Source organism: Eptatretus burgeri, chromosome 5 (genome assembly GCF_056783735.1).
Source record: "Eptatretus burgeri isolate ZD-2024b chromosome 5, Ebu_testis_v1, whole genome shotgun sequence".
NCBI lineage: Eukaryota > Metazoa > Chordata > Myxini > Myxiniformes > Myxinidae > Eptatretus > Eptatretus burgeri.
This window is the reverse complement of record NC_140965.1, coordinates 66,268,540-66,282,487: the sequence shown is the minus strand read 5'-3', so window position 1 is coordinate 66,282,487 and position 13,948 is coordinate 66,268,540. Positions and strand designations below refer to the sequence as shown.

Here is a 13,948-nt window from a genome sequence, read left to right as displayed (position 1 = left end):
TTTTGTAAGTTTGCTTAAGATGATCATTGTACAATTATCAAAACTAGCAAACTTCCATATTGGCAAAGCAACTGAACTGAACTGAACTGCTGTCAAAAATGCGTTTTTGGAAAAGTCCCAGGGTCTCCTCCTCCAAATCATCAGACTAGGCTTTCATAAGTCCCCCAGATAAATCATTCATCCTCAGCTTTATCCAACAGACCACCCCCCCTCCCTTTCCCTCATCCTGAGGTCACTCCAAACCTCATCACCACTACACTGCTTTAAGCTACCAGCCATAACCCCTTCTTCCTGGGTTATTCCAGATCACTTGCTCTAATCTCTCAAGTCGTATCTCAACTGCACCCCAAATGTTAACACAAACTCCTCTCCCCCAATCCGGTTGCTGACCCAAATCCCAAAACAAAACTCCATCACAACCCTAGTCTGAGCCCATGACCACAGCCCCCACTGTCATTAGTGGAAACAAGATGACATCAGCAGCACGGCAGCTTCAGCCCTCCTTCCCTTTCCTTCTCTCTCCATCCCCTCCCTTCCCTCCCCTCTCATCAATCCCACCACGGACTCCAACCCTTCTACAAGCCAGGGCCACTCTCCCAGCCAGTCCTAGCTGTCTTCGCTGCCGGCTCATTACCAGTAAAGCCAACGAGATCACAGAACCATCGACCGTCAGTGGGTGGACGATGAAGAGGAGAACAGAGACCCTCAGGATGCTTCCAGGGAGCTAGAACTACAGCCGATCCTTGGGGTTGGCCTGGCAAGCTGTTGCCTCGTGTGGGATTCACTGGGTTACAAGCACTGGACCTGAGAACAAGACCAACGAAAAGATACACCCAATGAATGGGAACATGACCAACAGACGCTGACAAGATGCGGTGAGATTAGACGGACCAACACTGCGGCTCCAGGTGAGAAGCTTCGCTGTCTGTTCCTTAAGGTTGTGGCTTCTAAACCTATTAATTAGCTAAGTCCTGAGATTATACACGCACGCACGCACGCACGCACGCACGCACACACACCCTAACATTTATGCATTCATGGCCTATCAACAAGATGCGAGTCAAATACAAGCATAACCAAGCAAAGTTACACCACCAGTGTGGTTGTGTTAATATTATCAAAATTAGAAAAACCACAGAAAGCCGGATGTCTTAACGGTTGGCATTAAACAAACAGTAAAGACACATCAACAGCAGCAGCAAACTAAGGCTTAACCAAGCATGCTGAGAATACAGAAAAGTGTTTCATCGAGTGATTATTGCATTCGTGTTGTTAATTATTATTTATTCTGACATCAATGCAGTTATTGTGGCTGAATGGGCTTGTTGATAAAACCCAGAATAATTGGCAACAATGACTGCAAGTCCAAGACTTGCTTTATACCAAGAGTAAAGATAACATGATGAAACTCAGCTGAGATCATTATGAAGTCTATGACATGTTTTGTTACTCCCTAGGATATATGGACACTCAGTTGAACCTTTGCTTTTGACATTCTCCATAAGAGTATGGATATTTGTGCAAGCAAAGCATTACAAAGTTGTTATTTAAACCTTTAATTAGGCAGTACACCCCCTCGAGGAGAGAACACCGAATGCTTTGAAGCCGAGATGATCCATGGAGAGGGACAGGAGGTTCAAGCAGTCAAAGTAAAAGTGCTAACAGGACGAAAGGTCTTTCAACAACGTCCCTGATTAGAACCCCCGATTGTCAAAATTACTCTGGATCCCATATACAACCCCAAGTTCAGCACCAACTACAGCAGGCAGTTATTTTTCCAGCTGTTGGCTGCCTGCACCAAACATTGTGGGACCACGGGGGTGTTGAGCTAAGGCAGTTGGTTGGCAGAATTGCACCCACTTGGTTCCCAGGGCGAAGACGATGGGAAATAGAATTAGAGCAAATGTCACAATTGTTAATGGTCCTCCCATGCAAACCAGCCACCAGAAAACAGTCAACGCAACAGTGAGACAAAGTGCTTCTGTACCACACAGCACTAATCATGTCTTTGTTCACAAGAACAAGCACAACACAGGAAACCAAAACGAGAACAAATAAATGTCTCCACATACTCGGATGGGAAAAAAAAATCATGAACAATTCTTTCTCCACTTTATCAAGTAAATTGATTTAATGGTTCAAGTTCATTCATGAGACGTGACGAGATGTTCAGCTAAAGATCTCAAGTACAATATGGCGTGAGAGTACGACTACAAACTACTCCTGCCCCAATTATTCTCCTCTTATTGTGGGGTCAGCGAGAGAAAGTTTTTGCCTGAAGTCTTTCACAGGCTGACTGGCTAGGTATGGCGTTCGACTCGAGCTGGAGAGGGAAATAATTTTTAATTTGTTCAGGGTGCAGAGATAACTCGCTAACTCTACGTGAAAGACACCGTGGGATCTGTAACGGCCACCAGCTAACAATAGTAGATGGGACACCTGGCTTAATGTCCACCCGAGGGATGGTACAATGTAATAAGCACCCTGCCTGTAAAGCACCAATCGGACAGGTTACAGTCGGGTCAGCAATCCAAATGAGACTAGATAGTTCAGAAGTAAGTGTGCTACCTGTGGACCATCCTGTCAGAACAACAGACAATTTATTAATTAAAAAAATATATTTTCATACATTGCACACATGTTCTCTCAATTGAGGAAATGGCCAAATGGTAGTGCTTTGATCCTGGAGTGCTTCATTATCACTCTGGAACCTCTTTACACGCTCTGTTGAAATGACCAAGTAGTTTCCACTTTCTTCTAACCAATGCCACCAAAATTTGCAAACTTGCATCGTATGAGTGCTCCCTTATCTCTCATTTTCCGCGAGAAAATCCTCAGCATTTCACAACAGAGGGGATGGAGATTATATAGGTAGTTGAACACTAAGGGCCGCAAAGAGGTTAAAACATCAGCACTGGCCCGAGGTTTTAACACTATTCCTTAAACCAGTGGTGCATTTGCAGTTCCTTGAAAGCTTGTGACGAATCTCGTACTCTGCTCATTTTGTTTCAAACACTATGATGTCATAAAATGAACAGAAATAAAGGATTTGCCAAACTTCACTGGGTTTAAACCCCATCAGAACTCATTTTTGGGAGAAAGAGACTTATTCTGAATATATAAATTTAATCCATGAAACTTCAACAACTGATTACCAGTTAGTGTAAACGAAAGTGCGTTGATAATCCCACTGCAAGAATTCAGAGGGCGAAACAAAACTGCTCTAAAGGCCCAGTCACACCTTGACGTTTTAGCCAGCTTATGCTGATTTTTTGGAAAATTTGTCTAAAACGCTGGTACACGTCGAATACGTTATGGGTAAGTTTTGATAACATTGAGAGCACGCTGAAAAACACTGCCATACGTCGTTATACGCTGACTTTAAACGTTGTACTTTTCGGTTGTCCTCAAATTTTCCATGCTTGAAATTTTAAGACTTATGCCAGCGTACGACTCACACGTTCCGTATAACGCTGGCCATAAGTTGTAGGCACGTCATGCGATCGTTGACACACGTTACTTGTGAGTTACTAATAAGTCGAAACACGTTAAGGTAATGCTTAGCGTACCCGAAAGTTATTTCTAACCTATGAGTAACGTGTTGTACTCACGTTACACGATCGGTAACACACATCGACACACGTTACTTGTAAGGTGCTCATAAGTCGAAACACATCAAGGTAATGGTTAGCGTCAGTGTTCCAGACTCCCTGGTTTTTTTTTTTGTTTGTTTTTTTTCTTCCTTCCTTCGTTATGATGGTGATTTTGACACTTCGATTTCTAGTGCGGTTATAATATAATATAATTAATAGGCTGCCGCTCAATGATTTAAATCATAACCGCACTGTACACTGAACACCGTCATACCGAAGAAAAAAAAAAACCGGGAGTCTGGAACACTGACGCTAACCATTACCTTGACGTGTTTCGACTTATGAGCACCTTACAAGTAACGTGTGTCGATGTGCGTCACCGATCGCGTAACGTGTGTACAACTTATTCCCATCGCATGCGGAGCGTGTGTCATACGGCAAGTACGTCGTAAAATTTTCAACATGTTTAAAATTAAAAGACGTACTCCATTTAATACGACGTATGATAGCGTACTTTAGCGTTCTATTCACGCATACCAAACTTACCCATACCGTATTCGACGTGCGCCAGCGATTTAGACGCATTTTTCAGAGGTCGGCATACGCTGGCAAGATCGCCCAGGTGTGACTGGGATGTTGACACTTCCATTTCTGCGGCGGTTATGAGTTGAATCGTTGTGCGGCAGCCTTTTCATAACCTACGCCACGTCATCGTCAGCGATGCGTGCAGCGCGCTAGGCATAAGTTAGACTATCGTTGGGCATAGGTTGTGAAGGCCGACAACAGGTTCAGCATTCATTGGTATAAGTTATCTAGAATGCAACAAAACGTTCTGTGTCCATTACTAATACGTTATGCATAAGACCAAGTCGTTATGAATACGTCCGAATCTTTAAAAAAAACATCAAAAGTTCAACGTAAGCCAGCGTTTTACATACATTTTAATATGTTGCCATTGCTGGCTAAAATGTCAAGGTGTGACTGGGCCTTAACCGGTGGCCTATGTCATGATTCGGAATAATGTGCAACTCTTGGAGAAACTCAATGAGAGCGTAGGTTGCTCACAGAAGGATTACACTGTACTATGGGGGGGGGGGGGACCATAAGAATCCTCAATCGCTGAAAAACTACAGCTTTTACTGTTGAATTATAGCTTTAAAATCATAACACAACACCTTCCCAAGCGTAAAGGACCCAGAAAACATCTCCGTATCAGAGGAAATGTTTTGGGTTCCACTAGTTGGCACAAAGAAGCACGGCAGAACGGAAAAAATGTGTCCATTTCATTTTAGAAGTCCCACTTTGAAAAGATTTATCCTTCATCGCGAGTGAGGGTGAAACGTGACCAAAACTGGCTCGTGGAGGTTCCAGACTCTCAATTGAGGGGAAGGCTCCAATGACTTCATTTGAGTCGGTAATTCCATCGCCCGAATGCAACTCGTGCCAGTTGTGTCAAAATTCAAGTCTCGGCCTGTCTGACGTATCGCTGGCTCGCTTACCCTGTACAAACAAACAAAACGTATTCAATAAAACGATCTCATTCACTCTGCGAACTCGCCAAACAAACAAAGTAATTCTGTCGGCAGGGCCTGCTCTCGGTAGCACACGGTTGGTGAAAACGTTTGGCATGCACGGGAAGGATTTTAGGAATTACAAGGACAATAAACCAACTGCAAAGTATGGAATGAGGCCAACATGGGCACTGGGAGATGGGCTTACATGTGAAGGGAAACGAATAAAGACCTGGCACCAAATAGCGAAGGGTGAAAGGCTAATGGTAAGAGGAAGAGCAAATTGGAGTTTGAAAGATTTTCCAGATTAGTAAAAACGTGCAGACTGTTCAAGCTTACAGAAACAAATGGTGAAGAGGATGTTAACGGTGTGTGTTTGCTCCCTAATGAGGCAGGGGAAGGCCGATTATATATTTTTTAATTAAAAAAAATATTTTTAACCTTCATGTTTGGAGCTTCCTGCAAGCCATAGTGCAAAATTTGCAATTACAGTATATCGAAAACATTCGCTTCCAAGTTGCCACAAAGTAACAAATGGAACACCAACCAGGCTCTCACCCACAGGGATAAAAGCACTCCATGACACCCTGTTTACATTTCATACAGAGAGCAGCTGAAAAGCATTAGAGAAGGACTCAGAGCGGTGAAAATGATTTCGTTTATCAGCAACTCCAGGAATCCAAGAATGAACAAACACGGTGTACTCGCCCGTGAGATGGAAACTTCGACTTCCAATTACCGTTGGAAGTGAAGGTTTGTAGAAATAACTACATCATATTCCCATGGGTTATATTTATAACTTGAGCAAATCAATTATTTGGAGCTAAAAAAAAAAATAAAAAAAAGAGTGGGGGGGGGGGATCTGAAATGACAAAAAATAGTTTCAACCTTCGGAGTCGATCAACCTACAACTTGAAACATACTGAGACCCGTTCATGACGGGCAGGCTGTAGTGCTACATTGCCATCATGAGATGTAAATAAATGATGAAAAACAATAAATAACACTCAAATTGGGAGGAATACACTAGTTTATATTACCACTCGCTCAGGATCTGCTGATACCAACTGAGTTAGCCTGTGTGCCATCTCAGTAACTGCCCAAACGTCAGGCTTGGCTGCCCCCTCTCTCAGGCCTCATATCCAAGATCTGTCAAGAGTTGCATGTCAACATGGAATACCACTTCACATATGATGTCATTGTTATTACTATACACACACACACACACACACACACACACACACACACACACACACACACACACACACACACACACACACACACACACACACACACACACACACACACACACACACACACACGTCATCTACCAAGTTTCAATTCTTTTCATTGAGCAGTTTCGGAGAAGAAGAGGGCCAATTTTTTTTTCCTTTAATCCAATATGGCTGCCATACCGTGTACCCTATGACATCAGAGTTAAAATTAAAAGTGAAAACATACGGAGGACAATGGACGGACACATTGCAAGTGTCTTGCAACCCCTTGGGCAAGACTAATTGGACAATCTCACTGAGCCAACAAAGACCGTGAATGATCATAGTTCACAATGGCTTATGGAAGAGCTGAACAACATCAGTGGGTAAGGTACAGTGAATGCACTAAAATAGAGTGGAGGGAAACATGTGGCCAAGAGACGACCTTTACACAAATCAAGTAGATAATTACTGTCCTCAAATGACGATGCTTGATGTAACAACACTTTCCATCTCTCCTTTACAGACAGATCCACAAAGGTGAGCAAGAAGACAGGTTCCATCCAACAAAGAAACACCATGGAAAGGTGCCAGCTTAGTCACCTGCTTCCTTGGTGTCTGCTCCTACTTCTGCTAGCCTCACTCTCAGTTGCAACCTCAGCTCTGCTTTCAGATCCTGAAGTTTTTGACAGCAGCGAGGGTGGGCATGAACAAGTGAGAGCTGGACGATGGACACGTGCGAGTGACAGCTCCTCAAACCGCTGCTCTTACACTTTTGTGGTACCCCAGCAGAAGATCACAGGTCCAATATGCTTGGATGCACAACGGCAAGGCACCCGGGAAGGAAGCGAGTCACCAGACGTAACACGAAAGGATGTTGAGGAAGTGCGGGACAGCCTTCTCAAACAGAAGCGGCAGATCGACAGCTTGCAGCACCTGGTGGAGGTCGATGGTGGCATTGTAAACGAAGTAAAGCTGTTACGGAAAGAGAGCCGCAACATGAACTCACGTGTCACTCAGTTGTACCTACAGCTGCTCCATGAGATTATTCGGAAGAGAGACAACTCACTTGAAATGTCCCAACTTGAGAACAAGGTCCTCAACCAGACAGCAGAGATGCTTAAGCTTGCTGGCAGGTAAGATGGATCAATGAAACAAACACCACACACAGCTCATTACCTCCACCACCGAAGAAGGACAGAGGTTATGTTTCACCCCTGTCTGTCTGTTTGTTTGTTCGTCTGTCTGTGTACAGGATCTCAAAAAGTTGTGGACAAATTTAGACGAAATTTGGTGGAGAGGTTGGGTGCGTGACAAGGACGTGACAAGTCATCTCACGGAATGACTAGATTTTGATAAAGATCGAGATACAGATCCGGATACTAGAATTTTAAAAGTGATTTTTCACCAGAGAGATGGGGACAAAAACGACCCAAGAAGGTGTGGACGGATTAGGACGAAACTTAGTTAACAAGTTGGGTGTGTGACAAGGATTAATTGATTTGATGTCAGTGAATATCTGAATCTGGATAAGAATAGAAGGATTTAAATTTTTTTAGTCATTCTTCACCATTGAGAGATAAGGCCTGTGTAGCATGGTATTTCAAAAAGTTGTGGACGAGTTATGATAAAACTAGGTTGACGAGTTGGTTAAGTGACAAGAACAAGCCAATTTCATTTTGGTTCAGGTCCGGATCCAGATCCGGTCCATCAGTGGGATGCAAAATATAAACCGTTCAGCCTGGCGGAGGTATGCATGCGCTCTATCGAGTGCCGTTTTAGTTGTCATGATTTGTTCATGTTCATCTCACAAAGTGGTAATGCAACAAATGGATGGCCTCATCAGGCCAATGACTCTGCCTTGATCAGAGGGTAGTCTTAATTGGTCCCTGAGTTCTCATGGTTCTTGCTGCAACATCTTCTGCAAACTATTCTCAATCTTTACCTCTCTTTCTGCATTTGCAAATGCCAATGCCTACATTGTTGATTGTTAAAGAATTTTATTTCTGAAGGAATGTTTCGCAATGTCCCTTTTTTAGTGCTCCGTCAACGTGTTGTTAACTCAACGCATGGCATCGGCACCTATGTTTTCAAATCCTACTCTGTTGCTCTTGGTTCTACTCTAGATCTGCTCTTTTCAGCCTCTCTTTCTCCTCTGGCTGCTTCTCATCTGCCTGGAAGTCATCAATCGAAACCACCAGAATGCTTCAAAAAAATTTCCTCAAATAAGCTTACTTCCAATGCGAAGCAATGTCATGGAATCCATCATTGCTGCTCATCAAGTCTTTCGTCTTTTTAAACAGCCTGATCTCTCAGACCATCAGTTTGGATCCTGTTCCAGTCACAACTCTGGACATACTGCTGCTCCACTCTCAACAATTGATAAAGGTCCTAAATCTCAATCAATAGGTAAGGACAGTATCCCTGAACATATATCGGGCATTCGACAGTCTGACATCCTGCAAACTTCATTGTTGCACTTGACTGCCTCCACTCACACAGACAATATGTTACCATCAATGCAACCCTCTCCTCTTCTCACCCCAAGTGAAGGCTGAAGCTCCCCATGGCAATGTGTTAAGCCCAGTCTTATTCTGGAAAACCATCTCTTCCTTTTTGCAAATGACCCCACTGTGATGTACAGAACCCCCACTGCAATGATAGGCAGATAACAGCTGTGTCAGTCTCTGCTGATCTGGAAATGATTAGATGATGGTCTGACAAGTGAAACACATCCTTCAACCCTGGAAAATCTCAGTTTAACCCTTTTGCTTCAGAAAGATCATCAAATGAACTCACCTATCTACTTCCATGATCAGCCACTGGAAGAGGTTCAACCACTTGACTTTAAAGACCTCACCTCTTCTGGGGGTGACAACGGAGAGAAGCTGACCTCCAAAGCCAGCTAAAGACTGAGTATCTTACTCATTGCAAGTCTTTCCTTAAAAAAATCAGGACAATTCAAAGAAGACTATAACGCCTTTGGCCGTAGCTAAAGAGTACTACTCTCTCCCCTATGGACGAGCACCCCAGCATCGCATCATCCTCTCTGTCTCTGTCTCTGTCTCTCTCTACATTACTGCAATCTCTTATGATGAGGGCAAAGCACAAGGTCTCTCTCAAATCACAGACAGGTCAGTAGCCTCTCCTCAGGTCTCGCTCCCTCTGCTATCCAATCTTCCCAAACAACGAAAGGATGCACGCATTCTTCAAGTAACCCCTTCTTGGTAAAATTTCCAATATCCAGGCTGATTGCACACGTCAACTCTTGTTCCTTGAGTCTCCGAAATGTGGAACTGCTTTCCAGACGCGATGCTATCCCACTTACCATCCAGGGTTCAAGCAGGTGGTGTACAGACATCTCATATTCTCACTCAGAATCTCTCTTACCTCCACTAACCCAACACAGCTCTTAATTGCAGATTACTGTTTCCTCCCTGCTATCAACCCTCTTTTCCTGTTTGTTAATTCCCTTGCTTATTGTGTCCAAGAGTTGCCTCGCTGCTGTACTGTCAGTTCATACCCTCCTCCATCACCTTGCTCTTCCACAAATCTCAATCCTGTATAGAGAGAGAAAAAAAAAAAGGAAACTGCCTCTTTCCACTACTGTCATGCCTCCACATTCCTCTTTCAGGTACCGAGAGTTGGAGCAGAAATATACCATCCTTCGTGCAATGGTGCAGAACCAGTCAGTCGTTATTGCGTGGCTGGAAGAACAATGCCGCAAAACCTACAACCCTCGGCCACCACATTTCACTGGACGCAACACCCTTTCGCTGGCAGCACCTAATGTTCCTCCAATACATCGCTTTCCACCCACACTTGGTCAGCTTTTCATCAATGAGATCCAGAGAGACCAGACACAGAATGCTCCCTCCACCACCACCACGACTACTACTGCAACAACTACAACTACCACTCTGCAAACCTCAACTACAAAACAAGCAACTCCACCAATTATTGATCACACACATCCTTCAGGTTAGTGCTGTATGATTTCTGTTGTTATTGACATTCGTATCCTCAGATGTTCCAATGGTGTTTAAAAGAATAGGCCAGATACTCAATCAGATGTTAGGAGCTATGAAATTCAAACTCGACTTTAAATCTAAGGCCTGCCGAGGATATGACTTACACATTACTAAAGAGTTTAATTAAAATAAACGTTGCCTGCAAAACCTCTAGAGCACAGAATGCTAAAAGAGAGCAAGCAGAAGACCACACAAGGTATGGAAGCTCAATTCAAAATGTCAGTGTTTTGCTTGGGGGAAGACAGGAAGCTTGGTTTGGCCCATTAGCTGGGGATAGGGCCAGGAAATGGACTGAGGGCACAGAAGAGAAAAGAAAACCAGCAGCCAGCACGCGTGGCTGCTGATGAGACAAACAGATGGCTAAAGGAGTAACACAACCATCTTGCTGAGGGTGCCTTGGTGTCTATGCAAAATAAAAACAAAGGATGGAAAGAAAAGTGTGGTAAACAAGCAAGTCACAGCACCTGAGGAAATGATGCCAGTGGAGTATGGAATGAAAGAGCAGAAGAGTATGATGCACTTAACAATGGCAGCACGAAGCCCAAGTATAGACTGGTGCAAACTTTTTTAAAACCCCCCAAAAAACCCAACTCACCCTGCCAGGTCTTTCAGCAGCTTGTTTTCTTGGACGCTGAAGCCTTTATCTGGCTAGTTAAAACAACATGCAGATCGCCATTCCATTCAATTTTTAATCTCAAAGTCCCCAAAACTGATTTACACCCAGTATTGAAAAATGGCCAGACAATAGCGAAACCAAAACCTGGCTTGTAGTTTCCAGGCTCTTCAAGTTAACAAAACTAGCAAGTTGCCTATGCCCACACGGTATGCCAAACGGGGTACGGATGGAGGAAGCAAAAATGCAAATGGCGTTTGCTGTCATCGAACCGGCAAGCTGGGAGCAACAATTCGCATGTATCGTCACATCTTCAAATGCAATATAAATGCTGTAATGGTGGGGAGGTGCTCCATTTGAAACTGTTTGTTCGATATATGTAGCTTTTTGATGCTTAGGGTCGTAATAAAACATTTTTGGGGGGGTGTCAAAGCCATTGACCAAATGCAAATTAATAGTAGGATGCACAGCAGCTCAGGCCTGTTGGTCTTGAATGTTAGACCTTCATTTGTGGGTTTTCGTTAGAAAGAAGAAGAGAAGGTACGATGAAAAGTACATTCATCGCAGCTGCCAGACGGCTCATCAAGGCATCTGGAATTGTTTTTTTACATAGCTTAAACTCTTCAATGCATGTTAAATTTTTGCAGGATAATAAGAACTTCATTACATGTAGAACCATGACAACAGCAGAGTCTCAAAACCGAGGAGACGACTTACTTCCTAATGAAAAAAAAAAAATCAATTGAAGTTCACAACGTAATTGTCACGTGGGATTCTTTCCTCATGTTAAGATGATAACAACACAACACGATTCAGGGTTTTATGGACCAGATTTCATGAAATTTGGAGAATATTAGTCTTTGGCAAGGATCATGTCAGTCGGCATCAACAGACTATTTCAACTGCAATGGGAAGCAAAGCAAATCTAATGCTTCAAGTAAAAGCACATGCCCACCAAAGAGCTTTTTTGGTCCCATGAAGGAAAATGTTGAAAACTTAGTTAATGAAACTTATCTTATCGTTCACTAAACTTAGCCAAACACAGCTAAAGTTAGAGAAAGAGGACCAATCAAACCATCAAATAACGTTTCCATATGCTCATGCAGACACTATTATTTTCTCCGTTATCCCAAGCAGGTCCGTGGAGAGATTGCTTGCATGCCTGGGAGGCTGGCCAGCACTCCAGCGGGGTATATCTCATACAGCCACACCGCACGAGCCGTCTGATGCAAGCATGGTGCAACCAAGACCACGACCCAGGGGGCTGGCTTGTCATCCAGCGTCGCCGAGATGGATCTGTTAACTTTTTTCGAAACTGGGAAAACTACAAGGTGTGCCAAGATAATTTGTGTTTACTAGCGAACGTTTTTATAACTATCTCAATGGTTAATGAGAATACAATTTTAACATATTTTTCACTTGTTTGTCATTCCTAGAAAGGATTTGGTAACATTGATGGGGAATACTGGCTTGGCCTTGAGAACATCCTGTGGTTGACAAATCAAACGACATACAAATTGCTGGTTCTAATGGAGGACTGGCAGGGCCGAAAGGTCTTTGCCGAGTACGCGAGTTTCTTGGTGTCACCTGAGAGCGATTTCTATAGACTACGGCTTGGTCCTTACTCGGGAAATGCTGGAGACTCACTACTCTGGCATAATGGCAAGGAGTTTACCACACTGGACCTAGACCGAGACTCCTACACAGGTGTGCCTTTACACCATCTTTATATCCCTCGATAGCAATGAGCTTGGTCTAAGGAAGTCATTAGGTCTGCATAAGCAAGCACTCACCTCATCTGACAGACAATTAGAGCTTTTTTGTGATAAAATATGCAGACTCAATAAACAGTTAATTTCTAAATGGCCTACTAATGGACAAAGCAAGCCCAGATTGGCTGGGCATTCAGGCACTTGCATAAACACAAATGCACTAAGTATGCCAAAAGTGCATCATATTTAAATTTTGATGGCACAGTATCGCTTCCAAATCAGACCCACTTCATCCGATGTGTTTTTTTTTGTTTTTTTTAACAAGTCTGTGCTTGACCAGGGGCACGGTTGTTAGAATGATCTTTGCCATTTCACATGCCCACAGGGAACTGTGCACACTTCCAGAAAGGTGGCTGGTGGTACAATGCATGTGCACACTCCAACCTCAATGGAGTGTGGCACCGTGGTGGACCCTACCGCAGCAAGAACCAGGATGGAGTGTACTGGGCGGAGTTCCGGGGTGGGTCCTACTCTCTACGTAAAGTCGTTATGATGGTCCGTCCCAACATCTGAGGAATATGGTGCACATGCATTTCACTTCCTTCAGTCACGGGGCCAAAACGCCGAGATCTGCAGAAAGAAACTTCACCCAATCTCACTAGTATCCTTGTTCGGTCTTTTGTGGATCCAGCAAAGTAAAGCTCCCGCAAGGGCTTTTGGCCCATGTGGTAAAGGCTGCCTCACAATGACTCATTGGCAGAGATAAATGGACACATACAGGCCTTCCCAAGAGTGGGTTACGATGAGGCTTAAGTTCCTGCAACAGTTTATGTATTTTTTTGCAATTTTCTCATCAGTCTTTGTTTGCATGTACAGCCGGGGACCACTGTGGCAGATAGGGCAAAATGCCAAGCTTCCAGGCTGCAAGCCAATGGCCTGAGGTTGAGCCTCAGAGCGATAGGATCTAGTTTTGGGTCCATCAACCCACCCGACTTCCAAGCAATACACCTTCCTATCCCGATGATTCTTCCCAACATTGGCAGCAATTATAAAGATGGATGACTAATGGTTTTCACTGTATAAAGTTACTTTGATATAAAATATAATATTGTTACCATTATGAACGTGTGCTATTCATTCTTTAAACCCTATGAAGTTGCAGCCTCATATAGCAACTCAAAAAAAAAAAAAAAACATTCAAAGCCATCTGCAAGCCCTTTGAAGCACAGGCCTCAAACCCTGTAAGAATCTCTCTGTTGGCTTGAAAAATTGTT

At 43.6% G+C, this 13,948-nt stretch overlaps 2 protein-coding genes across 12 annotated transcripts in view; one reads left to right on the top strand and one right to left on the bottom strand.

Annotated features, from left to right (window-relative positions):
• The window catches only part of LOC147026600 (ras-specific guanine nucleotide-releasing factor RalGPS1-like), a 278,462-nt gene that overhangs the window by 108,282 nt on the left and 156,232 nt on the right, over positions 1-13,948 (bottom strand). The gene's annotated exons all lie outside the window — the stretch shown is intronic.
• On the top strand, positions 526-13,794 carry LOC147026601 (angiopoietin-related protein 2-like). 2 transcript variants are annotated; one of them, XM_085882182.1, is made up of 6 exons: positions 526-908; positions 6,845-7,454; positions 9,953-10,299; positions 12,097-12,293; positions 12,399-12,669; positions 13,060-13,794. In XM_085882182.1, exons 2-6 carry the CDS (start codon positions 6,898-6,900, stop codon positions 13,245-13,247), a joined length of 1,560 nt encoding a protein of 519 aa, XP_085738308.1. In that variant the 5' UTR covers positions 526-908; positions 6,845-6,897; the 3' UTR covers positions 13,248-13,794. The 2 variants fall into 2 exon arrangements, with proteins under 2 accessions (XP_085738308.1, XP_085738310.1); XM_085882184.1 differs by having other exon boundaries at positions 529-908; positions 12,100-12,293.